Source organism: Littorina saxatilis, linkage group LG3 (genome assembly GCF_037325665.1).
Source record: "Littorina saxatilis isolate snail1 linkage group LG3, US_GU_Lsax_2.0, whole genome shotgun sequence".
Lineage (NCBI taxonomy): Eukaryota > Metazoa > Mollusca > Gastropoda > Littorinimorpha > Littorinidae > Littorina > Littorina saxatilis.
The window spans coordinates 5,728,775-5,754,456 of NC_090247.1; the positions used below are offsets into that span (position 1 = coordinate 5,728,775).

A 25,682-nucleotide genomic window follows, 5' to 3' on the forward strand; every position below is an offset into this window, starting at 1 on the left:
TTCTCTCATGCTTTTGAACAAGTGGGATTTTACGTGTATGACCGTTTTTACCCAGCCATTCAGACAGCCATACGCTGCTTTCGGGGGAAGCATACTGGGTATTTTCGTGTTTCTATAACCCACCGAACTCTGACATGGATTACAGGATCTTTTCTGTGTGGGTTTGGTCTTGTGCTTGCGTGTACACCTGAAGGGGGTCAAGTCACTTGCAGGTCTGCACATAGGTTGACCTGAGAGATCGGAAAATTCTCCACTCTTATCCCATCAGGCGCCAGGATTCGAACCCCCTACCTTCCGCATAGGAGGCCAATGTCTTATCCCACGGCCACTGCGGCCGCCCCCAAGTGACTTTGACAGAGGAAAGGGGGCAATCTAATTTATGCAATGTGTGAAGGTAAACAAATGTTTGAGCTTCGAAAACACTTAAAAAACACAAAGATTTCCACTTATTTCAAACAAGTTCGACTCCTCTGTTCAGGCGAGTCAAAAACGGTCAGGGACAATCAGCTACAATCTTTACTGTAATTAGTTGACACATTCACCTTCTGCAACATGGAACTGAACAATCTTCCATATCCTGTCAATCAATACTTCTTATTCTACCTGAATCTAAGATTTCAACCATTCAAACACAAGTTTTAAAGCACTCCATGTTTTTGTTGTCATCGTTGAAATCCCTGAACCAAACTTTGGACGACTGAAGACTTTTCTGACCTTGAATACAGTAGAACCTCACTTTTAAGACCCCCCCCCCCCCCCCCCAATATTAGGACTCCTCCATTATAAGACCTGGATTTTATTCTCAATATTTCCTGTTCATAACCTCAGTAAATTTACCTCTATTTTAAGAACTGGTTTTCTCAGATTTGAGGGGGGGGGGGGGTTCTTAAAAGGGGGGTTCCACCCTATCTCTTTAACATCACCAAACTACAACAAACTACTGCCACAGACCCACTCACCTTACGATTCGTACAAGTTCGTAGAAAGCTGCATCAACATTTGTTCTATTTTTAGCACTGGCTTCAATGTAGCGTATCTTCAGACTTTTGGCTAACTCCTGTCCCTCTGTTGACTGTACCTGAAACACATTTTGTTCATTAGAGACTTTTGGCTAACTCCTGTCCCTCTATTGACTGTACCTGAAACACGTTTTGTTCATTAGAGACTTTTGGCTAACTCCTGTCCCTCTATTGACTGTACCTGAAACACATTTTGTTCATTAGAGACTTTTGGCCAACTCCTGTCCCTCTGTTGACTGTACCTGAAACACATTTTGTTCATTAGAGACTTTTGGCTAACTCCTGTCCCTCTCTTGACTGTACCTGAAACACGTTTTGTTCATTAGAGACTTTTGGCTAACTCCTGTCCCTCTATTGACTGTACCTGAAACACGTTTTGTTCATTAGAGACTTTTGGCTAACTCCTGTCCCTCTATTGACTGTACCTGAAACACATTTTGTTCATTAGAGACTTTTGGCTAACTCCTGTCCCTCTATTGACTGTACCTGAAACACATTTTGTTCATTAGAGACTTTTGGCTAACTCCTGTCCCTCTATTGACTGTACCTGAAACACGTTTTGTTCATTAGAGACTTTTGGCTAACTCCTGTCCCTCTATTGACTGTACCTGAAACACGTTTTGTTCATTAGAGACTTTTGGCTAACTCCTGTCCCTCTATTGACTGTACCTGAAACACATTTTGTTCATTAGAGACTTTTGGCCAACTCCTGTCCCTCTATTAACTGTACCTGAAACACATTTTGTTCATTAGAGACTTTTGGCTAACTCCTGTCCCTCTGTTGACTGTACAGCAGTCCCTGCAATGTACGGCCCCCGGCGTGAGCGGACACCTGACATGTACGGACACATTTGCTCGGCACGGAGTGTTTTCCTTCTATATTTGCCCCCCCTTAAACGGACACCTGCAAAACGTGGACGCGGACACTCATTTTCGGTCCCAACAGCAGGTCATACCTCCAATGTACGGACAGACCATCGTCAAATTTTCACCACAACAAAATCGATAACAGAGCAGTCCGGCTCTTGGTACGAAGATCACAGCCGCAATGGCGTGATGACAGTCACTGATAACTTGAGTGCACATGTACCCATCAGGAGGTGGGGTAGTTTTGGTCAGGAGTGAAGAGTACATGCGAAGATGCCAACATGAAACTGCACTGAGCTCTTTATTCTTGTCTGTTGGACGTAAACAACAGAAACCACAGTCGATGAAGGTCCTGAGCGAAAGTGAGTGAAAAACCGGCCACAGTTCTCAGCATCGTGTGTCTGTGTGTAACCTCTTTCATTGACAAGATACTCTTGTTTCCCCTCAGCCTTGACCAGTGAGTCGGTTGCCTAATCTATGAACCCTTCAGTTGTCTTGCCTTGTCAAAAGTTACGACACAGTCAACTGGTTTTGCTCTGAGTGAACAGTGCAGCTGGCTCTGGCCACAGCCCCCAACAGTACATGGCTAGAGGGAGTGAGAGAGAGGAAGTGGGGGTGGAGGGGGGGGGTGGTGGAGGGTTAGCTGGCTAAACTCTGTGGGGTGTCCGGTGTCACTGCATGTCAGCAGGAAGAGCATTGTAGAGAAATAGAGAGGTGTACTCTTCCACAAAATTTCCAAGCATCAGTTGTCACGGCTTGGGGTAGGCATTAGTGAGGGAGAGTGGGAGCTGTGTTATGTACAGTGTATTTCCGACTGAAGAGTGAAAAGTCACTGCCATGCCACATGATCGGCATGCAGTCAATAAAGCCAGACAAGAAAAAAATAAATTACATGATTATGACATGCAGCTCTATCTGCTGCTATTTATTCAAACTGGTTTTCAAGCTTATTCTTGCAAAGCATCTGCACACGCTCCTCTGTACTGTGTTTGTGTGGCTGCTTTCGTATGTCAGCGCATGGTGAGTGTGTTCACTGCCTTGAGGATTTATTTTATCTCTTCTTTTCAACACTTTTCAAACAAATCCTTTTTACAAAACGTTTAAAGAACTATTAGGAGTTTATTGTTATTGTTTAGTTGCCACAAGAAGTGATTAGCATAGACTCAATCCTGTTGTTTGTGTGTCTCTGTGCGAGTCGAGTGTATGGCCCGGGGGAGGGGGTGGTGTGGTCACCCCTCCCGTGACCGGACACCTGCAATGTACGGACAGTTTTGCTAGGGCCCAAGGGTGTCCGTTCATGAGAGGGACTGCTGTACCTGAAACACATTTTGTTCATTAGAGACTTTTGGCTAACTCCTGTCCCTCTATTGACTGTACCTGAAACACATTTTGTTCATTAGAGACTTTTGGCTAACTCCTGTCCCTCTATTGACTGTACCTGAAACACGTTTTGTTCATTAGAGACTTTTGGCTAACTCCTGTCCCTCTATTGACTGTACCTGAAACACGTTTTGTTCATTAGAGACTTTTGGCTAACTCCTGTCCCTCTATTGACTGTACCTGAAACACATTTTGTTCATTAGAGACTTTTGGCCAACTCCTGTCCCTCTATTAACTGTACCTGAAACACATTTTGTTCATTAGAGACTTTTGGCTAACTCCTGTCCCTCTGTTGACTGTACCTGAAACACATTTTGTTCATTAGAGACTTTTGGCTAACTCCTGTCCCTCTATTGACTGTACCTGAAACACATTTTGTTAATTAGAGACTTTTGGCTAACTCCTGTCCCTCTATTGACTGTACCTGAAACACGTTTTGTTCATTAGAGACTTTTGGCTAACTCCTGTCCCTCTATTGACTGTACCTGAAACACATTTTGTTCATTAGAGACTTTTGGCTAACTCCTGTCCCTCTATTGACTGTACCTGAAACACATTTTGTTCATTAGAGACTTTTGGCTAACTCCTGTCCCTCTATTGACTGTACCTGAAACACATTTTGTTAATTAGAGATTATAAATGACAATAACAAGAACACTTCATTGTTCAATGTAGCGTATCTTCAGACTTTTGGCTAACTCCTGTCCCTCTATTGACTGTACCTGAAACACATTTTGTTCATTAGAGATTATAAATGACAATAACAAGAACACTTCATTGTTCATCAAAATGTTACACTCAATTTGTTTTGAACATTTTTCTTTGACACATACAACCTGCAACAGGAAAGAGGATGCATCAGAGTCGAACATGAGCACCCCCATTCTCATCAAACTGAATCAAAATTAAAACGTAAACGAAAGCTATTGTATCACATTCACAATGCATCATTTTCATCTGACCAGAAGGCTCATGACACTAGCCATTTCTAAGCTGGTACAATGTTACCCTCCTTTTACGACCGAAAGATATTTTGGAAATTCAGCCTCAAAAGGGTGATTATGCTCCATACAAAAATGTACGCATTTCAGTCTCTGGCTTGTGAGGTAAAAAAAAAAAAATCCTTGGCTGAAACACACAGCTCAGAATCTTAGAACAGAGACAGTGGCAGAGAGACAGCGAGACAGACAGACACACACATACGCGCACTATTCTCTTACCACTCGTTGTGACTCCAAATCAGACTTGTTTGCCACTAGTAGCATAGGAAACTCGTCTCGGTCTTTCACTCGTAATATCTGTTTGTGAAACTTGAAGATTTCTTCAAAACTGCAAGACAAGAGAGAAAATAATTCAAAACTTCAAAATGTACAATATACCAAGCAAGACATTACCCAGGACAATATATATGAAAAGTAAGCTTCAAATTCAGGTGCCTGTGATTAGAATGGATAATCAAGTCACATGATGTTTATATTTCTGTGCATGTGTTTGTGTGTGTGGGGGAGGGCAGTGTGTGGGTGTTTGTGTGTGTGGGGGAGGGCAGTGTGTGGGTGTTTGTGCGTGCACAGACAGGACTATTCATGCATGTTTTTGTGCATAATCTAATTATTTATGTGCAGCTGCGTGTATACTTAAATAGATATTAATTTTGCATGAGGCTATTTTTCAGCACTTGCATGTTACCTTGTCCTAACTGTGTAGAAGTGGTGCAGAGAAGTCCAGTCACCCAAGTGCAAGCTCGCAAACAAAGGGGCATTGTCCTACCAGTTTTGATCGCATTTTACAGGTTTTAGTACACCAAAATGAAGCTATTGTCAATCTCATTACAGCTTAGTTTGACCGGCTGTTGCCATCAAACTGGCTTTTGTGATGCATTCCTCTTGTCTGCTACAGTGGAACCCTCCTTTTCAGACCCACGATTTAAGACTCCCTCCCTTTTAAGACCTTGTATCTCAGATGTTCTGTTCATAAGGAAAAAAAATAAAATAGGTGTGGTTACGGTAACATAGCCAAAAAAAATAGGGTAGGTAGGCAGGCAATCACTTTTTTTTTAAAACTTTTTTTTTTAATGTGTACAAATTAAACCTACTTGACAGGGAAATAAGTGTGCGACTCGGGCGCTTTCGCTTGCATTGCGTTTTTTGCACTCGTTTTTTTTTGTTTTTTTGTTTTGTTGACAAATGTAATAAAAAGTTATAGGATCGGCCCCTAAAAATAGGGTAGGTCGGGTTACCGTAACCACACCTATTTTTTTTTTTTTAGGCCTAACCTCTTTACTCCATTTTAAGAGTCCCTTCTTTTTAAGACCTGTTTTTTGTCAGATTTTTGGAAGCTTTGAAACGCGGGTTCCCTTGTACCAGCTTACAAAACACCCAGTACAATCTCTGTATATACAGAATACAAAACACTACGCTAAAAAACCACATGAGTCATGAGTGTCTTCAAGTTACCACAACTTCCCCTGCACACTTCAAACCAGGCTGATCGCAAGGCCAAGCACGATACCAACAAACACAATAAATCAATGCAGAGGCTGGGGCCACAAAGGTCAAATGACATCGTTAACCACCGTGAAGACAAAAGAACCCCTCTCAGATCAATGATGCAAGAAAAGAAAAAAGGAGAAAGAGGTTTTAAATCAATGAGCATGAGGCAATAGCGAGGTAATGATTGCAGAAAGGAGCCAGACGAAGGGATAGAAATGCATGTGAAAATTGTCAATGTGTAGGTCTATAATGCTTTTAACCAAAACACTTGAACAAATTTTGTTTTGTGCTTCAATGGTAAATGTTGCACAGTAAACTAAAATACTTTCAGATTTCAACATGATAAGAAAGAGAAAAAAACTCTTTAAACAGCCATCTTTCAAAGACGCCCACTCTCAATTTCTGAAGAAACACATGGGGTACCAGCTGTGGAGAGAAAAAAAAAAGATTTTTTCTTTAAAATTAAAAATATTGAGGGAAAAACAACACTGAGAAAAAGAAAAGTGGAGAGAGAGGAAATAAAGAAAAAGGCGAACAAACAAGCTTTCAATAAACACGGGGTGCCTACAGAGAGTTCATGGTGAAGGCTCAGTAATTGTGTGGGTGTTGTGAATGAATAGGGGTACGGTGGAACCAAACTCTTGAGACCTAAAACAACCTGAGAAAAGAGGCGAAGCCTTCAAGGCTCACGTGAGAAATCGACAAACAGAAACACAAACTCAATCACTCCGTCACACATACACACACACACACACACACAGTAAGCATAGGTGAAACTGTGCAAGAAAGCGAGACACTAGATCTGCCAACTAGTCTCGGCCCGCTCACAATAACAATGACCGAGACTTTCAGTAATTCCTTCGCGTGACGTCTAACCCTCTTACGTCATAATGTGACGTCTTCAAATGTTAAAGTTTCTATCACACACGTCAAACACTTTTGACCGAGACGTAATCTTCTTATGCGAGCTTTATCCATAGACTCGGAAATGTTAAAGTTTCTATCACACACACACGCACGCACGCACAGACAGACAAAAGTTAGCATCGCATAGGCTACACTTACGTGAGCCAAAAAGGGTGTCTTACAAAGACAGGATGTCTTATTGTTATATTATCATGTGATGTTGTTATATTATCATGTGATGTTATATTATCATGTGATGTTGTTATATTATCATGTGATGTTGTTATATTATCATGTGATGTTGTTATATTATCATGTGATGTTGTTATATTATCATGTGTCTGTTTACGAATAAAACTGTGTTTAAACAAAAATAGGGATAAGTTTACAAGGGTTGTGAACAGTACACAAATAGGAATAAGTTTACAAGGGTTGTGAACAGTACACAAAAGCAGGGTCTTAAATTAAAGAGATGGGGGGGGGGGGGGGGGGGGGGCAGAGGGTCTGAAGTTAAATCAGGTGTGTGGGGTGGGGTGCTTTTAAGGGGGTTTCATTGTAATTTTAGTCCTCTAAAGACATCACCATACCTTGCACACAGAATCTAGAGCAGTTAAATAGGGGGGGGGGGGGGGGGGGGGGGGCACCAGATGTGGAGAGAAACAAAAAGAAAACAAGAACAAAAATTGAGTTTCTTCTGTGTATGTACTGTGCAACAGCTGAGGAAGAGGCGAGAGATGTAGGTGCATCTGAATAAAAGACGAGCAATCACTTGCCTGAATGCAGGCTCATGAACAAAAAAGCTTTTACGAACAAAGTATGTCTGTGGAGAGTTGATTGTGCATGTAATTAAAGACCCATCGGCGTGGGTAAGTGAGGGGTCTGCATACAGGGTATAAGGAAGGGGAGAGAGATGTAAACACACCTGTTCCTACCTGTGATGGAGTAAACGAGGAGATATCATGAACCAAAAAGCTTTCACGAACAAAGTATGTCTGTGGAGAGTTGATTGTGCATGTAATTAAAAGTCCACCTTCAAGCAAGTGAGGGCTGCATCTGTATAAGGGGCACAGTATAAGGAAGAGGAGAGAGATGTACACACACCTGTTCCTATCTGTGACAGAGTAGACGAGCAGGAACCCCTCGCCGGAGCGCATGTACTGTTCCCTCATGGCGCTGAACTCCTCCTGCCCCGCCGTGTCCAGAACTGACAGAAGAGATGCAAAAAATGTACGCAAACTGATGATTTACAGTAAAAAGTGTGTGGTGTGTGTGTGGTGTGTGTGTGTGTGAATGTGTGTGTGTGTGTGCCCGAGGATGCTAAAAGTATACAAACCACACAAACAAACAAAATCATTTGTTTGAACAAATGCAAGTTGTATACATTTATAAATAAGTACATGTACATGTATGTACATTTTTTTAATTAAAAACATAAAGGTTATAAATAAATAAATTAATAAAACTAAATTGAAATGATGATGACAAATAATAAATAGATAAATTTAAACAAATGCTATTCATTTGACAAAAATGTCCCTGTCCTGAAAGCTAGCCCATGATAAAAGGACAATTTTTATTTTGCTTTTCAAAATTAATGGTATCTACTGGCGACAAGCAATGCCGATTTCTAACTGAACATTACGGTACTGTAAAAAATGTTTTTTCTCACTTTTTCATTTTTGTTTTACATTAAAAACGGCGAAAGAGAGACATCACAGTGAAATGAAAAAACCCTCTATACTTTACACACATGGTTGCATTTGTTAATGGCTCCAGGGCTTCTATTATTTCTAACCTTAATTGGCACAACCTTTCAACCTTCAAGCACATTTTATTAGAGATGAGAAGAGTCACACATTCATCAAAAGATAAAACTGTGCTAATGGTCATTGATCACTACCTGAGTTCTCTGGGGAACATTCCAGTTTGTGTAAACTTTCTAATCGATATACCGCACCAGGATTTTTCATTTCAAGACCTGTCGGATACCCCGGTATTCAACAGGGATGGCGTTTAAACTACATGTATTAACTTCCATTATTTTATCATTCGAAATTGAAAATACAGGAAGAAAAACTGGCAACTGGTCAGACCTAGCAAATGTATTACATACTGTATATATGTACATGTTGTACATCGTACACATGTTCTACCTGACTTAAGTGACTAACCCAATCACTGCACAATTTGACTTGTTTTGACAGCAGCTCAAAGGGACAGTGTGACCTAAGCTTTGGTGAAAGTTAGGATCTGAAGCTGTAATGCTTAGAAACAGATGGAATAAGCCCCCTCTCACCCATTTGAAATACAGTGGAACTCTCCTTTTAAGAACACCCCCATTTTAGAACTCCCTTTTAAGACCCTGTCTTCTCAGACTTTTTGTCCATAACCAGGGATGGCAAATTCTCAAAATTGTGACTCGCCAGCCGGGCGAGTAACTTCGAGAAAGTCACTAGCCCGGCAGAAAGGTCACTGGCCCGGTACATACCACAGTTGATCTGCAGAGTTTATATGGCTCAAAAAACTCGATATTAAAACCAAAAGTGTTGCATTTGACCAGAATTTTCATTGGCCAGCCGGGCGAGTTGCCAGGCGGTTTCTACTAGCCCGGCGGATTTTTTACTCGCCCCTGGCGATCGGGCGGACGATTTGGCCATTCTGCCATAAGCTTTGTAAAATTATCCCCATTTTAAAACTTCCTCATTTTAAGACCGGATTTTCTCAGATGTTTCGACGTTAGAGGTCTTACAGGGGGGTTCCACTGTACTCTGCTTTCTCACATCGTCTGTCCATAAACCAATCACCTCAATTTAAGACTCTCCCTAATTTCCTCAGAATGTTAGAGGTATTGCAAGGGGGAAGAATGACGTAAACTGAGTGGGGGTGGACCACTGTACTAATACCATGCCTCGCCTTGATCACTGATCTAAAGAATGACGTAAAGTGAGTGGGGGTGGACCACTGTACTAATACCATGCCTCGCCTTGATCACTGATCTAACTTTGTAAGAGCTGTTGTTCTACAATACAATGCACTCAAGTGAAATTCAGCAAAAGCAAACAGTCTTAAGGATTGTGTACAACATGAGCTCAAGTGACGGTTTGGGAGTGTCTGTTAGTGTTAGCAGTGGAGACACTCCCTTCCTCCCTGAGATAAAGAAGGCCGCTTTTGCAACATTTTTCTAGCTGATGCATAACATACTCTGCCCTGTGTTTACTTGTGCTGCCACTGTGTTTTTCTCCTGCTACTGCATGACAGAGTTTCCCCCCCTTGTATTGCGTGTCTTCACAAGGGTTTAAATGTATTGCACAGGTCTATTACCACGTGCGTATACACAATGAAATGTTTGCCTTGAGTTGCAAAAACTATTTTTCCCAGAGAAATCCATACCAGACACTTAAACTACTGATATTCCTAGAATCAAGAATCAAAAAAGAAAAACAGATAGTTTATTGAACGACAAACAAAACACTCACATTATTTTCTATTGTCTAGACAGATTAAGAGAAAAAATTGTATTCCTTAACATTTGCTTGTTTGTCTGTTCTACTAACTTAAAGCTTAGTAAAAACTGCAAACCTCACAAAGTCTAGAAAATCCAGTTGCTGTTGTTTTTGGATACTGTGTTTTAAGTCCTAATTCACGAATCAAATAAATTGTCACACTCAGTTCACGTTCCAATTATTTCTTCTTTTGTCAATCACGCAAAAATCACACCAATCTATTTATAAACTATAAGAATGATAAATGCTAATCAACTCAATTGCACAATTGCGGTTGCTGTTATGCAATATGACAATATGACAGAGATTGTTTTGTATAATGTTACGTCCTATCAAACAAACAGCTCACACATAAGGTTTCTCTCTTTCTCATCACATGCAGCAAACAATACTAACTCGTAATATCATACCAACATTTACCTAATATTGCCTTATACATTCACGCAAGTATCAAGACAGTCTGTGTATTTTCAATTTTTCATTTGAAATTCTACAAGATTGAAGACTCTGACAGCAGTTAAAAATGTTAAATTCCAAACTCAGATGCATTGAACCTTACAAAAAGATGAGCACACAGAGCCATCAACACTTAATAAGGCCAAACAAAAATAATAGGTGTGGTTACGGTAACATACCCCCAAAAAATAGGGAAGGAAGGTAGGCAATCACTTTTTTTTTTAACTTTTTTTTCTAATGTGTACAAATTAAACCTACTTGACAGGGAAATAAGTGTGCGACTCAGGCGCTTTCGCTTTCATTGCGTTTTCTGCACTCGTTTTCTTGTGTTTTTTTGTTTGTTTTGACAAATGTAATAAAAAGTTGTAGGGTCGGCCCCTAAAAATAGGGTAGGTCGGGTTACCGTAACCACGCCTATTTTTTTTTAGGCCTAAGGAAAGAATGAGTCAAATATTTAGGGAAATGTTCTCTTGTGCACAACAAAAGGACTTGCTATGAACATTAATGAGAATATGTGGGCATGTTTAAAAGTGATTTGAAGTAGAAGTAGGTGCACTTCAAATATTTCCTTCTTCCTTCCCCAGTGTCTTGTGATAACGACTGGGTCTCTTTCGACACGTGTCATTTGTAACGGTTCACTTACTGTGTATTTTTTCCCCCTTGCATTGCTAGGTTAGATTTGACAGAGCTAACCTTAATATGTCACTTTAGATAATCAGTTTACGGTGTTCGGCCTACATATGAAATTTTCGCGTATAATTGTAATGAGCTGATAAGACTCGATCTTCCTCTGTGTTTAAATATTCTCACAGCAAATACCCTCAGGTTTTAATCTTCGAGTCACAGAATATTAATGACATAGATAAATTGTGTACATTTCACTTTATTTTTTTGCTTTCTTGTTATTGTCGCTGATGTAGATGTTGTCGCTGATGTAGATGTTGTCGTCGGTCACTTGGTGTGTCTTCCAAAAGTAAGAATGATTCACGTTTCATGCTGACACTGGATTCCCATGATTCTCTGAAACGGCCGCACTGTCGCTAAAACTATAGACAGTCAAGGAGTTATCTAACTCATGAACAAGGAAAAGTCTCTGTTTAAATGGCTTTAAAAAAATACGGAAATGAAAGTGATGTCATGAATAAATAGAGCAAACAAACACAGAAAAAATATGTTTTAGTGACTAATTGATCCGCTTCCTTATATTTTTCAAATCACGACTGAAGAGTCCTACTTTAACATTGTTCATTTCAAGTGAAGTGAAAAAACAGCACTGTTATTTTCAGAAAAAGTAGAACAGGAAAAATGTTGTGCAGGCCTGTAGTATAATCATTGTCTTTATTCTACATCCTCCCCCCTACTCTCACTGCATATCATGTTAATCATCTCCCTTTCTACTGGTTGAATCTTCCCCCATCCAATCACTTCAACTTCTCGTCCACCCAACTACATGTACCGTTATCGAAGCAAACACAAGTTTACATAAAATACTCTATCAACAGCCTCCAGAAAGATAAATAGAACAAAACGCAATTCAATTGTTATTCTCTTTTTGTCTTGAGACTTTTCACTCAAGTGATCAATTCATAAATTTATGAGTTTATACATGTATGTAAACAAAATTGTAAATACAGTGCCCTAATGAAGCATTGCTGCATCACACAGTCAGTGCATGCATTACAACAGTGTTTTAAATAAATTAATGTATTTAAATAAAATTATTAATTAAAATAAATTAACACCAAATTAAGCATAATGTAAACACCAGCCTTACCCTCTCAATGCATGTATTTGTTTGTTTATTTGTTGCTTAACGTCCAGCCGACTACGCAGAGCCATATCAGGACGAGGAAGGGGGGGATGAAGGGGGCCACTTGTCAAGCGATTCCTGTTTACAAATGCACTAACCCATTACTTGTGTCCCAGCAGGCTTTAGTAAAACTAAATTAATACCTACTGGAAGATTACCAGTTTCCAGTATGTTAAAATAGGCTTAACCTATCTACTGCTGGACTTACATCAGAACACTAACAGAATCGCGAGACAAGCGGCAAGAGAAGAGATTTTTGGAAAAAATACAGGTGAATGAGCAAGAAGGCAGAAAAAAGAAAAGAATTCATGAAGAAAAAGAGAGCATGACAGGAAAGAGGAACCAAAAATCTACCTAACAGCAAACTAGAAAGCTCCTGCGGTTCCAAAAACAGGAGGGGCCTTTAATTTCATAACCGCAGTGCCCCACTGCGGGATCAATGCATGTATTAAAATACTTTAATTATTTGAAAATCAAATGAACCTTAAATGAAAACTACATGTTTGTGTATAAATCATAATAAACCGTTGCTACTACGTAGCAAGTCTGCAAGATTGGAGTAAACAAATAAACAAATTAAAAAAAAGTATGCACTAAAAAGAAACAGGATCCAAACACTTAAATCTCTTCACATCTGCAGAAAAACCTCTTCACAGCATAAAAGAACCATGGTGTCCAATTTACACAAGCAGCAGCACCCCCCCCCCCCCCTCCTTCACGCACACATGTGTTTTGAGGCCCACTGTGTTAGCCAGGCATCCTCTTAGAAACCCTAGAGCCTGCCAACTAAGCTGTGCCAAACAACTTAGACCCTAAATGTCAGACTTGCCCCGCTGGGTGCAATAATCACAGGTACCAGGAGTAACTTCACAAATTCTTCAGTTTATTGTCCACTCCGAATACCTATTGATTCTAATCTAACTTACAAAGTAACAGTCCTATTTGTGCTTGAACTGACAAACATTTTTTATTTCTTTATTTGGTGTTTAACGTCGTTTTCAACCACGAAGGTTATATCGCGACGGGAACTGACAAACAGCGTCCATTGTTTGAAAATGAGATCATAAGTACATGTACGTGCCAAGAGATTTATATTATTCCAAACATTACTTACAAATCATACCCATTATTCAGAGTTTTGTTATTCATTGATTCAATACTTAAAGGTCCTTGTCTACATTTTTATACCGAAATCGCCATTTGACCATTAAAATGCAGAGTCTATTATCTACAAATATCAACAACACACCCCCTTTCGATCAGGAAAGACGAAGCCAGTGTAGCCGTTTGAAAATTCATTGTAGTATTCCAGCGTAGTACTCATAGTAGGACATCCTTATTTGGAAAATGCCAAGCGCAAAACTCCTCTCAAATCCCGTGCATTTCGTGCGTTTAAAAAAAAGCGTGGACAGCGCTCCAGTGTTAAACTGTTGCTGCACTTGTTTGGGCGTGGCTATAAGCATAGTGACATGAATTTGATTGGTCAGTATTTTTAGGCAAAGCACATGTTCTCAGCAAACAGAAAACAAAATATTGGAAGCGTGAGTCACGCTACCCAAAAATAAAATCTTTTTTTACATATATTTCTTTTTCTATAACTTTTTTCCCCAGGGTTCATTCATCATCTGACATAACTTTTTAGCGAAATCTAACCATAAGATTATTGAAAAAAAGCAAAAATGTAGACGACCACCTTTAATCAAATGCTATCAAATAAATTGCTCAGCTAAACTTTAAAAGAGCAAGGGTCCTCCCATGACGAGTCAGTGCATTGCCAAAATGGAACATACTGTAGACTTGAAAAGCTATAGACTGAACAAGACTGATATCGAGATGTGTCCTGCAAGATTAAAACCACACCACACCTTTGTAAGTAAAAAAATACCTGTGCACCTCACTGGAACTACCGTATTTGACGGATTACAAGCCGCACCGTTTTATAAGCCGCACCCCCGACTTTTAACAAAAAAATTGGGACGAGCCACGTATAGGCCGCGTCACTATATTAGCCGCCGTCGAAAAAAATATAATCAGATCGTGTCAATCAATCAAAACAACCAGGCAAACAAAAGTACGGTATTTGGCGAAATCGGCTCCGAGAATAAACAAGTGAAACAAAGAAGAAAAGTCAAAAAGTTTGAAGAAAAATATCACACACACAATTTGTAACCAACACGCACATGTAGTCCCGCCCTGAATAAGCTTCTTTGGGATGATTTACGACTTTTGCGCACATTTCGAGCAGACAAAAACACAACATGGCGGCTCTCGCTCCCCCAACTATCGCGAGACATAAAAAAACTAAATCTCGTGCACACGAGATCCTGATACATCCGGTGTTTCTCTGTACGCTATCTTGTCACGACGACTTGTTGACAAACGAAGATTCGCGAAAGAAAGAGAAAAGCGCCGAGTCTTGAGTAGAGAGCTAATAAAGTACCGGTAATCGCTAATCGAGCAAAATGAAAATCCACGGCGACTTCCATTAGGTGAATGCTATTCAAGTTTAGGTAACGTTTTAGCCGCATCTTTTTATAAGCCGCAATGCGATTTTTTTTTGAAAAAAAGTCGCAGCTTGTAGTCCGTCAAATACGGTACCCTTATAACAGCCCCCCCCCCACCCCCCTCTCTTGCCACTCAGTGAGGGACTTAGGATTGCCTCTCTTGCTAACTCTACAAAAATCTGTTTCACCCTTGGGACCAGCCCAAAATGTCCCTACATTGCAGATGAACTGTCAGACTCAGAACAGGTATATTCTGGTGGAGATAATAGAAAAAGGGACAACAAGGTGTCCTTTCAATTCAAAGGAGCTGCACTCTCATGTTATAATAATCATCTAATAATAGGATATCACAGGTAGCACCACCAATGTAGCACTTGCAGACTTATTCGAAGCAATGACATTCTTCTTCTTGTCAATCACACTTACATTGTCAGCCCGGACAGCGAGACGAATGATGCCGTCTTACAATGACATTCAAAATGCAGCCTCCTAAAATTGACCCGAGTTAATTGCGTCTAGTGTTGATCAGCATGTGCTTTAAAATGTTCGGTAATATTAGGAATTTCCAGGCAGTCCTTGGTGTCACCGTTCCCTCACCATGAAAACATTGGCAGCTCTGCCTACACGTTTTCAGTGACTTGAAATAATGTCCATATTTCACCGACTGCCAATGCCAAACATGACTGGGGAGAAGCCCACTGCAGGAGAAGCTGTTTGGCGACCCTAAGGCCTAAAAAAAAAATAGGTGTGGTTACGGTAACCCGACCTACCCTATTTTTAGGGGCCGACCCTATAACTTTTTATTACATTTGTAAAAAAAAACCCACAAAAACCAAGAAAACGAGTGCAGAAAACGCAATGAAAGCGAAAGCGCCCGAGTCGCACACTTATTTCCCTGTCAAGTACATTGTAGGTTTAATTTGTACACATTAGAAAAAAAAAGTTTAAAAAAAAAGTGTACCTTCCTACCTTATTTTTTTGGGCTATGTTACCGGTAACCACACCTATTTTTTTTTTGGCCTAAAGAAGACAGCGGCACGAAGCGTGCCACAGGAGTGGAGGTCTAGAAGGAGCGAACAAGAAGAAGGACTGACTATTAGGGTTTAACGTCCTCTTAGACCAACTGGTCTATATTGGGACAGGTATTGGTAATACGTTGAAGATATGGTGTGATACTTTGATTCGAACAAGCCCGCTGTGGCTGTCTTCTTCGACACACCAGCATTGGGTTTGTCTCGTCAAAGTATCGAAATACGATCATGACAAGACGAGAGATGATGCATGCGTGTCTTCGTGTTTTCCAAGCCCTGAGACTTTCGCTGTGAGCGTGGGATCTTTTTCGTGCGCATGTGTGCACACGGGGGTGTTCGAACACCGAAGAGAGTCTGCACAAAGTTGACTCCGAGAAATAAATCTCTCGACGAACGTGGGGATCGATCCACGCTGATAGCAACCAACTGGCTACAAAGCCAGCGCGCTACCAACTGAGCTACGTCCCCGCCCCAAGAAGAATGGGGAGAAACATAAGAGAAAGGGAAAGACTCACACTAGAGTCAGAGAGAGAGAGGCAGACCCAAGAAGACCATTCACTATGAGCGTGAAAGTTCTACCATACTTACTGTCTAGTCTGGCGACAACATCGTCTATCACACATTGCTTGGTGTACGAGTCTTCTATCGTGGGATCATAATCCGTCACAAAGTATGACTGCAATCAAAACAAGAACAAAAGGTGTCAAAATGTCAAACTTCATAACAAATAAAATATGAAATCCAAAATTATTTCAACGGAAACAATGCATAACAAAATAGAATGAAATCCCAAGTCTTTTGCATAATGTACAAAAATTCCTTTTATAGAACTTGTTATGCAGTGCAGTATGATTTTCCAACAATAAAAGAGACAGAGAACGTGTACACCACATGGCACACACAGTGACACACGAAAGTGTCCACCATTATCATGCCACACCTAAAGCATACATGTACTGTGAGTGTAATAAAATTACAAAGTGCAATTAATTTGCTGGTGTTAACATATTTTAGAAAGCGGTCTTAATGAGTATCCCTGCAGTCAATGACCTATACATTTCCCAGAAACTGGATCAGTGGTACATAGCAGGCACATCAAAGAAAAAATACAGAGGGGGAATATGTTTGCTCTGGATGGGCGGTCAGATCAAAGGCAGATGCATTGTAAAAGCTGGTTGGCCTTGAGACCTGGGTCAATGACCGATACTTGCAATCTGAACACAGCTGCCTGTCCAGACACTGACCTCCGGGGTCAATGACCAAGTTTTTATGTGAAAGTCTCTGAAGGATTGGTCAGCTCAGGATAAGATAAGAGAGGGGGTGAAGTGAATAGCATATTTGTTCTCAGGCCTTGCCTAACGACTTTGTGCTTACGACTTTGTGCTTACACCGTTTACTAAACACTAAAATTAAGCTATTGCTGTCCACTGCAATCTTGTCCACTGCAATCTTTTCTCAGAGGTGGAAACCAGATACTGTACACTACACTATAATGGAACAAAGGTTTAAGACTAAGTGCATGTCTCTAACACCTTGCACTTGCAAGACACTTGTTATCTGATGTACACAGTTTTGTATCTATCTATATATATATATACGACTTGTGTCTGTCTGTGTGTTTGTGTATCTGTGTGTTTGTGTATTTGTGTATTCGCCATGCACGCCCAAAGTTCTCGATGGATCTGCTTCAAATTTGGTGGGCTTATTCAGAGAGACCCCGGACACAACCTCATCGATGAGATATTTCAACACGTGCTCTCAGCGCGCAGCACTGAACCGATTTTGGTTCCACCTCAGCTATTTTGGTTCCACCTCAGCTACCCGGGCCCCCATACCGACACACCATAGCCGCTACACCACATCACAACGCCAAAGTTCTCGGTGGATCTTTTTCAAATTTGGACACCGTATTCAGCTACACCCCGGACACAATATCATCGATGAGATATTTCAACACGTGCTCTCAGCGCGCAGCGCTGAACAGATTTTTGTTTTTGTGTTCATTTCACCATTATAAGTAACTCTTCCTTATCTTCTCCAGTGTTTGGCGTTTATCTCCCTTCCTTCGTGTGGCTTTCCCGTTCAGTTGTAAGTTACTACACTGCGCTGTCCACTGCGCTGAGCGTCTTCGCATATTCCCGGCGTTCTGTTACTGTTACTATTTTTAGAAGGTCAACGCAGTGTACAGAACGTAAATTGGACCCGTAAATTATCCTCACTGTAAAAGTGCAAAGGTCGAATCAATTTATAGCCACGCGAAAAATACACTGTCATCTATCTCTCTATAGATACGGCTTCTCTGTGTTTTTGTGTGTGTGTGTGTGAGTGTGTGTGTCTCTATGTAAGCAACACCTGTGCATTGTTCAGTTCTGTTTGTGATGTGGTCTGGCGGCTTTTGTGTAATTTTATGTGAAACACTCAAGTCCTTAATGGCTCAAAACCGTAGGACTTTTAATATTAATTTTAACGTAATTTTATGTACTGGCCTTCCTTTGAGAAGCCATAACTTGCTCAGTCCTGTTTGAGTGGAGTTCGCCTCCAAAGGTGATTAACACGGTTACATTCGTCGACAAGGATGGGACTCGATATGGTCAGGAATGGCATTATGGCCACTGAATCATTTTCGTGCTGTTCCCATTCCACGAATCTGGGAGGGACCTAAGCTTGGCGGGTCCATTGTTCGGACCCGGCGAAGCCGGCGTACGGCTCTAAGTACTTCTTTCCGGCGAAGCCGGCTACCCGGCGAAGCGGGTATTCATTCTAGTTTGTATAAGTTACTAAGTACGCAGTTTGTCCCTGACTGTTCAGTCAAAAAATCGGTTTGCCATGTGTTACCAAAAAGAGCCAACCTCTAGTATTATTCTGTTCCCAGTTTACCTCAAAGTCAAACAGCACATATTGCATTAAAAACTTGTTGATCTTTTTCCTTTGATTTTTCAAACCATTAAATTTCTTCAATATTTTCCCCCCACATGAATGGCTGCGTTAATATTGCATAAATAAAACTGAGTCAAGCTTTACTTTCTTTAATATGATTAGTGGAAAATGTTGTATGCCAAACAATACATTTTGCATTGTTTGATAGATAAAAAGAAAATCAAATTTGACATTGCTTCACAAAAAATAAATCCTTTTCGGGTGTATTCCTTAGGTTAAGAAAAAAATTTCATTGGTTTAGATTCCCTGACGAACCCTGTTTTTTCCTCCTGACACTACATTTTTTTTTCACCCTTAAAAAAAAATAACCGACAAATTCGATTTTGAAGACTTTACATAAAAAGTTTCTCTTCTATGACATCCAAGGGACACAGCTAGCACTACTAGTACTTCCGTCCAATAAAAAGCCACATGCGCCTGTGTAAGTAAAATAATCAATGAAATCAAAAACAACAACAAAAGTTACAACCTTCCAACACTTGTCAAAAGAAACAAATGTATATATATATATATTATATATGATATATATATATATAATATGTCCAAATGGGGTCAGAACAGATTTAACAGATACATTTCCTTGCTTATCAATATAAGCACACCAATAGATCATGTCGTCAGCGCACCAATTTATCTTATGTCAGCACTGTGTTATCTGATCAACACACTGAACAAACTTTACAATGAGAACTTTATTTAATCAAAGATGGGTTTTTTTCAAGCTTTTTCATATATTTTTTTGCTATACAGTAGATTTTTCAAGATGGGTCTAACGAAGGCACCACTAGCAGTGGCCGTGAGTGGAGGATTAGTCATTCCATGGGTGTCTGTCAGAGCTTGATTGATTCATATTAAAGAATTCACTGCCATCAAGTTGCGTGCATACACAATGAATCGTGGTTTACACATTTACACGGTGCATCACACGCAACATCAACCATAAAAAAGGAAAATGTTTTTGTCATTATAATACAATGTATAAGGAAAACACAATTTCTTCCGTAGGAAACCTGTTTCGATTTTGTCAAAGGAAGAGAAAAGTGGTCTGCAACTGCAAGTGCAAGTGCTTCTGCTCGAGTACATCGTATACAAAATGCACCAATGCCATACTCACTTGAATGAACTGGATTGTTAAGGCACTTTTTCCGACACCTCCTCCGCCGACTACAACCAACTTGTAACTTTGGCTGTAGCTCCCAGCGTCGTTATTACGGGACATTATGTACCCACCCTACTAAGCTCCGTCTGATCGCTTTTTCATGTCAAGAAAATGGCGTAATACGAAACTAACCTTGCTCTCTTTTGATTGAAAAAAATGACAATGGCCAGGAATGAATACTAATTTAATTCAATACTTTCAAAAATACTGTGTTATTGTCTTAGCGTATTTTCTGAAAAATTGTCGTCTTACTGTGCATACTTGAGGATTACTAAAGAAGAGTAGCTCCGTCATTGTTACTTCTTCCTTTCTGCAACGCATGCTCTGATTGGCCAATGTTAGTTCGCAAAATTTGAATGGAGGGAAAAACAGATTCTGTTTCGTCAACTGTGTGTTGGGGATTTTAACTGTGCACAAGTTTCCCACTGTGTTAGGAATGAAGAAAAATAATCAGAAGCGTGTTTAGGTCTTAGTTTTCATCTGTGTGAAGATATTATTTTCTCGGATTAGTAAAGACTGCGCAGAATTTCTAAAAGGTGAGCGCTGAAGGTTTTTCTGTTGAATTCATACACAGGCGGCAGTCTTCAATCATACTCATAGTTTATGCTCGCTGTTCTTCACGCTCTCGTCTTTATTTCTGTGTTATCCTGCGAACAAAAAGCAAAACCAACAAGGTTTAGACAATTTTAAAAAGAGAGAGAGAGAGATCCTGCTGACACTGACACTCCAGACTCAGACGGACTCCGAGGAGCTCATAAACAGTAATTAGGTACTAAAACACCCCTGTTAAAAAAACACTGCCCTTTCCCCACCCCATCTCCATCCCTCCCCACTCACAAGATATCAGTAGTACTGTAGTACTAGTCTTTACTAGTACTAGTAGTGACATAAGCTCTAACGACAAAAACTCCAAAAGACGTAAGATCGAACGACAACAGCTCCACTCTGGCAGTGGCAGTGTTGTCAATCAAGTTCATGCAGCTATAGAGGTAGGATATAGCCTAACACAGTAACAGGAACTGATGATCCATAACCTTTAAATTACACACCAAGAGCCCTTCATTGTTATGATAATGCTGTTCTAACAAACTTGTTTTACTTCAATAATTAACCCTCAGAACAATAAGTGAATACCCTGATTTAGCCCAGTGTGTGACTGTGAAGCTGACTCCTGAGTGAATCTCAATGGTCGCTCCTCTTTTAGTATATATATATACGTAACTTCCACAGGGTTAATTCGGGGGCTATGCCACCATCAGAGTCAGACTCCTGAGTTAATCAGGCATGAGCAAGCCACAGGCGACCAGAAATGAGTGTGGGCGAGTAGGAACTCTTATAATGATCGCCCACTTGGCGAGTGAAAATGTTTGGTCTGTGGTATTATCATTTTCCGAGCGAAAATTAGATGTGATCGGAGCTCCAGTTTGAGCTGATCGGGAAATTCTAATGACCATGAACCAATCAGAATGACCAGAACCGTATATATATCGGGGTTATCAGGACTTTCCGCTGACGCGATTTTAACCAATCAGAATTGTCGACGCAGCACGCGTCTCAGCAGCCTAGGCAGATCTGAAGCTGTAAACATGTGGAAATACTTGGACCACTGCCAGCCCCTAAAGAAAAAAAAAGCCAAACCAGAGGGAACTGAGTCCAATAGACTGAAAAAGTATGACTCCAGACAGAGGAAGCGTTCCTTTCAGGCAGACTGGACAAAATCTGACTCTGGTGAGCAGAGAGACTGGCTAAACTATGATCGGGAAAAAAACGTCATGTTGTGTACTGCTTGCGAAAAGCGTGCCGCTTCTGAGAAGGGGTCATTCGTTGTTGGTACGGACAAATTTAAGGCCTAAAAAAAAAAATAGGTGTGGTTACGGTAACCCGACCTACCCTATTTTTTGGGGCCGACCCTATAACTTTTTATTACATTTGTCAAAAAAATACCCAAAAAAACCAAGTAAACGAGTGCAGAAAACGCAATGAAAGCGAAAGCGCCCGAGTCGCACACTTATTTCCCTGTCAAGTAGGTTTAATTTGTACACACTAGAAAAAAAAGTTTTAAAAAAAAGTGATTGCCTACCTTCCTACCCTATTTTTTTGGCTATGTTACCGTAACCACACCTTTTTTTTGTTGTTGCCTAAGCTAGAAAACATACGTGCACACGAAACATCAAAGTCTCACCAACAAAACACAAAAAAATGGGTAAACTCAAACAAAAAGGTCGAGGCAATGGAGGACACGCTATACACCAGCAAACGCAAGACCAGCGTGCTCGTGTCGCTCAACTGTGATTGGTACAGGCGCTTGCAAAGACCTGCTCGCCATTTGAATGGATGGAATCGTTTTGTTCTTTGGTAACTCATTTTTGTGGGCGCGTGAATTTGTTTGTGGGCTAGTCAATTTTGAAATTCACTAGCCCACAAGGCGAGTGAAAATGTTGGAACTTGCTCATGCCTAGTTAATCATTGGAATTTGAATCACTGCATAAATAAATGTACATCCATTTTCATTTTCTTTTGTTTTATTTTCAGAGGTAAAGATGCAGATGATGGAGGCGGACATGAAGCTGCATGAGCTGATGCGCATGTCCATGCTGGAAGCAGCGATCGCAGATGCTTTGGATGAGACCAGGGATCATTTCGTCTGGGTGGTCGAAGTTTTGTCAGAGTGCAAAAACAAATTTTCCTCGTAAGTCAGAATACTTCTTAGGTATCACACTTTTTGAGTCACTTGAGAAAATGTGACTCTATGTAATCGGTCAGTGTTAGTCTGTCCGACCGGCCGGCCGGCCGTCCGTAGACACCACCTTAACGTTGGACTTTTCTCGGAAACTATCAAAGCGATCGGGCTCATATTTTGTTTAGTCGTGACCTCCAATGACCTCTACACTTTAACGATGGTTTCGTTGACCTTTGACCTTTTTCAAGGTCACAGGTCAGCGTCAAAGGAAAAATTAGACATTTTATATCTTTGACAAAGTTCATCGGATGTGATTGAAACTTTGTAGGATTATTCTTTACATCAAAGTATTTACATCTGTAGCCTTTTACGAACGTTATCAGAAAAACAAGGGAGATAACTAGCCTTTTCTGTTCGGCAACACACAACTTAACGTTGGGCTTTTCTCGGAAACTATAAAAGTGACCGGGCTCATATTTTGTTTAGTCGTGACCTCCAATGACCTCTACACTTTAACGATGGTTTCGTTGACCTTTGACCTTTTTCAAGGTCACAGGTCAGCGTCAAAGGAAAAATTAGACATTTTATATCTTTGACAAAGTTCATCGGATGTGATTGAAACTTTGTAGGATTATTCTTTACATCAAAGTATTTACATCTGTAGCCTTTTACGAACGTTATCAGAAAAACAAGGGAGATAACTAGCCTTTTCTGTTCGGCAACACACAACTTAACGTTGGGCTTTTCTCGGAAACTATAAAAGTGACCGGGCTCAAATTTTATGTGAACGTGACTCATTGTGTTGTGAATAGCAATTTCTTCCTGTCCATCTGATGCCTCATATAATATTCAGAACTGCGAAAGTGACTCGATCGAGCGTTTGCTCTTCTTGTTAAGCTGGTAGTGGTAGAATTCTGCCATTCCATAATAATATTAAAATGATAATGATATTTTAAATTAATGGCCCAAATCCTATACTAGTTCCATGTGCCTGACAGTCTAACATTAGTAACAAAGACTATAGGATGAAAAATAGAATACACAAATAAACGATTGTATTTTGTATACACGATGCACTTACACATACTGAAATACATTAAAGTAAACTATCAAATACAATAACATGTACATTGTACACCATCACATTCAATTTCAAACCTACTGACGTCGGACCAAATATAAACAGCTATTTTTTATCAAGTATTTAGAATAGGGCTCTTATGCATTCTAGTCTAAACAGAAGTGAAGACATTTCTGTTACAAGTTTTTAACACTTTGTGACATTGTACATAGTTCTACTAGTACTACTGTACTAGCAAAAGAGGCACACATGATAAACACCGTGTTCAAATGAACACTTGTAAACACTATGTGCTTCTGACAACACTGGTTGACACTATGTGTGCTATTTTAGCCAGCCGAACTATGTACAAAACTACAGTCATAAAGTGTTCAAAACTTGTTACAGAAATGTGTTTAAAATATGTTATATTTTGTTTAGACTCAGAGTGTGGGGTTGACTGAGTGAAGCACATTAATGTTTAGGCCATGTTCAGCAGAGCGTAGGATTTGCACAACATAAACTTGGCCAAAACATTATTGCAACAATTTTTGCACACTAAGAAAAGCATTAAAACGCAATTCATTTTATTTGAACTTTATATGCTCTAAAAGGTAATTATGTCAGCTGTACATATCATTTGTCCGATTGATGGTACTTTGTATAGGCATCCCGTGACACTGACAGCCTGTCAAACATTGAAACAAGGTCACCCCAAAAATGGACCTGACAAAAACCATAGCCCATAGCCCCATATTATAAAATCTGCAAAAAAATCAGAATATGCACAAACCAAACACTTCTGAATACCATTGGAAAGGCCATTCAATTTCCTGTTCAGAAGATTTTGTTTTATGCACCTGACTTCTTTAGTCTTTAGGCAAAAAAAATAAAAATAGTCTGTTTACGGTATCCCGACCGACCCTATTTTTTCGCACGACCCTAGACTTTTGGGGGGCATTTGGGAAGAAAAGAAAAAAAAGTCTTTGTTTTTTTGGCAAAATAACTTTAAAATATGGTTTTTTGGAGAAAAGAAAAAGAAAAAATCCCGACCTACCGACCCTATTTTATAATGTGTATAATAAGCGTGTCGTATTACTATTACGTTCATTTTCCAAAAGAACTAAACAAATATTCATATTAATTAAGGGTTTTAGGTTAAAAAAAATTCATGACTTTGCATGCTAAGCAAAAAATGGTTGAGGCAATACGTGCCAAAGTTTGAGGCAGATCCGAGTGCTGGTTTACATTTGCTGGAGATGGGAACGCGCAAGAAAATTTAAATCTTAGATTTCTACTTACCACTAAAAATGTTTCAGTGTTGTTCAGCTAGACCATGACACATAGTGCAGCTATCCGGATTTAGCTTCGTGTGAGGTTCACTGTCAAACGGTATGACTATGACTATGAGGCTCTAAATTGTCTCTCTACTTGCAATAATGGAAGTCCAGTGTTGTTCCCAGGCCTCTGACGCATTGGTCTAAACCCTGGCTGGCCGACCATCCAATAGTTTTCACATGTAGTGAGGTACTGATGTAGGTTTTCTGGAAAGCAGTTTTCTTACCATTCGTATCAAGCAGACATTCCCAGGACATTTGTAGTACATATTTTGTTGTCCAGGTTGAATTAACCTTTTGTTCCTTGAGGGTGGGAACAACACTGGATGTCACTTTCGTGGGGCTGATTCTGGAGTATGCTGAAAATAAAGGGGAAATACTTTGGTTTATTTCTTGCAAAATAAATTGTTTTTCATCTCCAGGTCACACCTGCTACCCAAGACCCCATCACAGAAGAAACCTGCCAAAAGGAGAGTAAAGCGGAATGTGTCCAAAGACTCAGAGAAGAGTTTCGAAACGGTTTCTGGGAGGTATATTATACATT

General features: G+C 40.1%; 2 protein-coding genes across 3 annotated transcripts in view; one reads left to right on the forward strand and one right to left on the reverse strand.

Moving 5' to 3' along the window:
- Window positions 1-20,177, reverse strand: part of LOC138961472 (ras-related protein R-Ras2-like) — a 31,301-nt gene extending 11,124 nt beyond the window's left edge. For both annotated transcript variants that reach the window (XR_011454194.1, XM_070333120.1), the window contains exons 1-5: window positions 20,017-20,177; window positions 16,554-16,641; window positions 7,763-7,865; window positions 4,487-4,595; window positions 960-1,078 (exon numbers count right to left, since the gene is read on the reverse strand). Coding sequence is in view for 1 of the 2 variants with exons in the window: in XM_070333120.1 (XP_070189221.1) it covers window positions 960-1,078; window positions 4,487-4,595; window positions 7,763-7,865; window positions 16,554-16,641; window positions 20,017-20,121 (524 nt within the window). In the remaining variant the exon portion in view is untranslated. The remainder of the gene's footprint in view (window positions 1-959; window positions 1,079-4,486; window positions 4,596-7,762; window positions 7,866-16,553; window positions 16,642-20,016) is intronic.
- Window positions 20,178-20,394: 217 nt separating this feature from the next.
- Window positions 20,395-25,682, forward strand: part of LOC138961477 (inner centromere protein-like) — a 31,824-nt gene continuing 26,536 nt past the window's right edge. Inside the window, exons 1-3 of the mRNA XM_070333123.1 lie at window positions 20,395-20,597; window positions 22,596-22,750; window positions 25,561-25,668. Coding sequence (XP_070189224.1) covers window positions 22,602-22,750; window positions 25,561-25,668 — 257 coding nt within the window. The 5' untranslated portion in view covers window positions 20,395-20,597; window positions 22,596-22,601. The remainder of the gene's footprint in view (window positions 20,598-22,595; window positions 22,751-25,560; window positions 25,669-25,682) is intronic.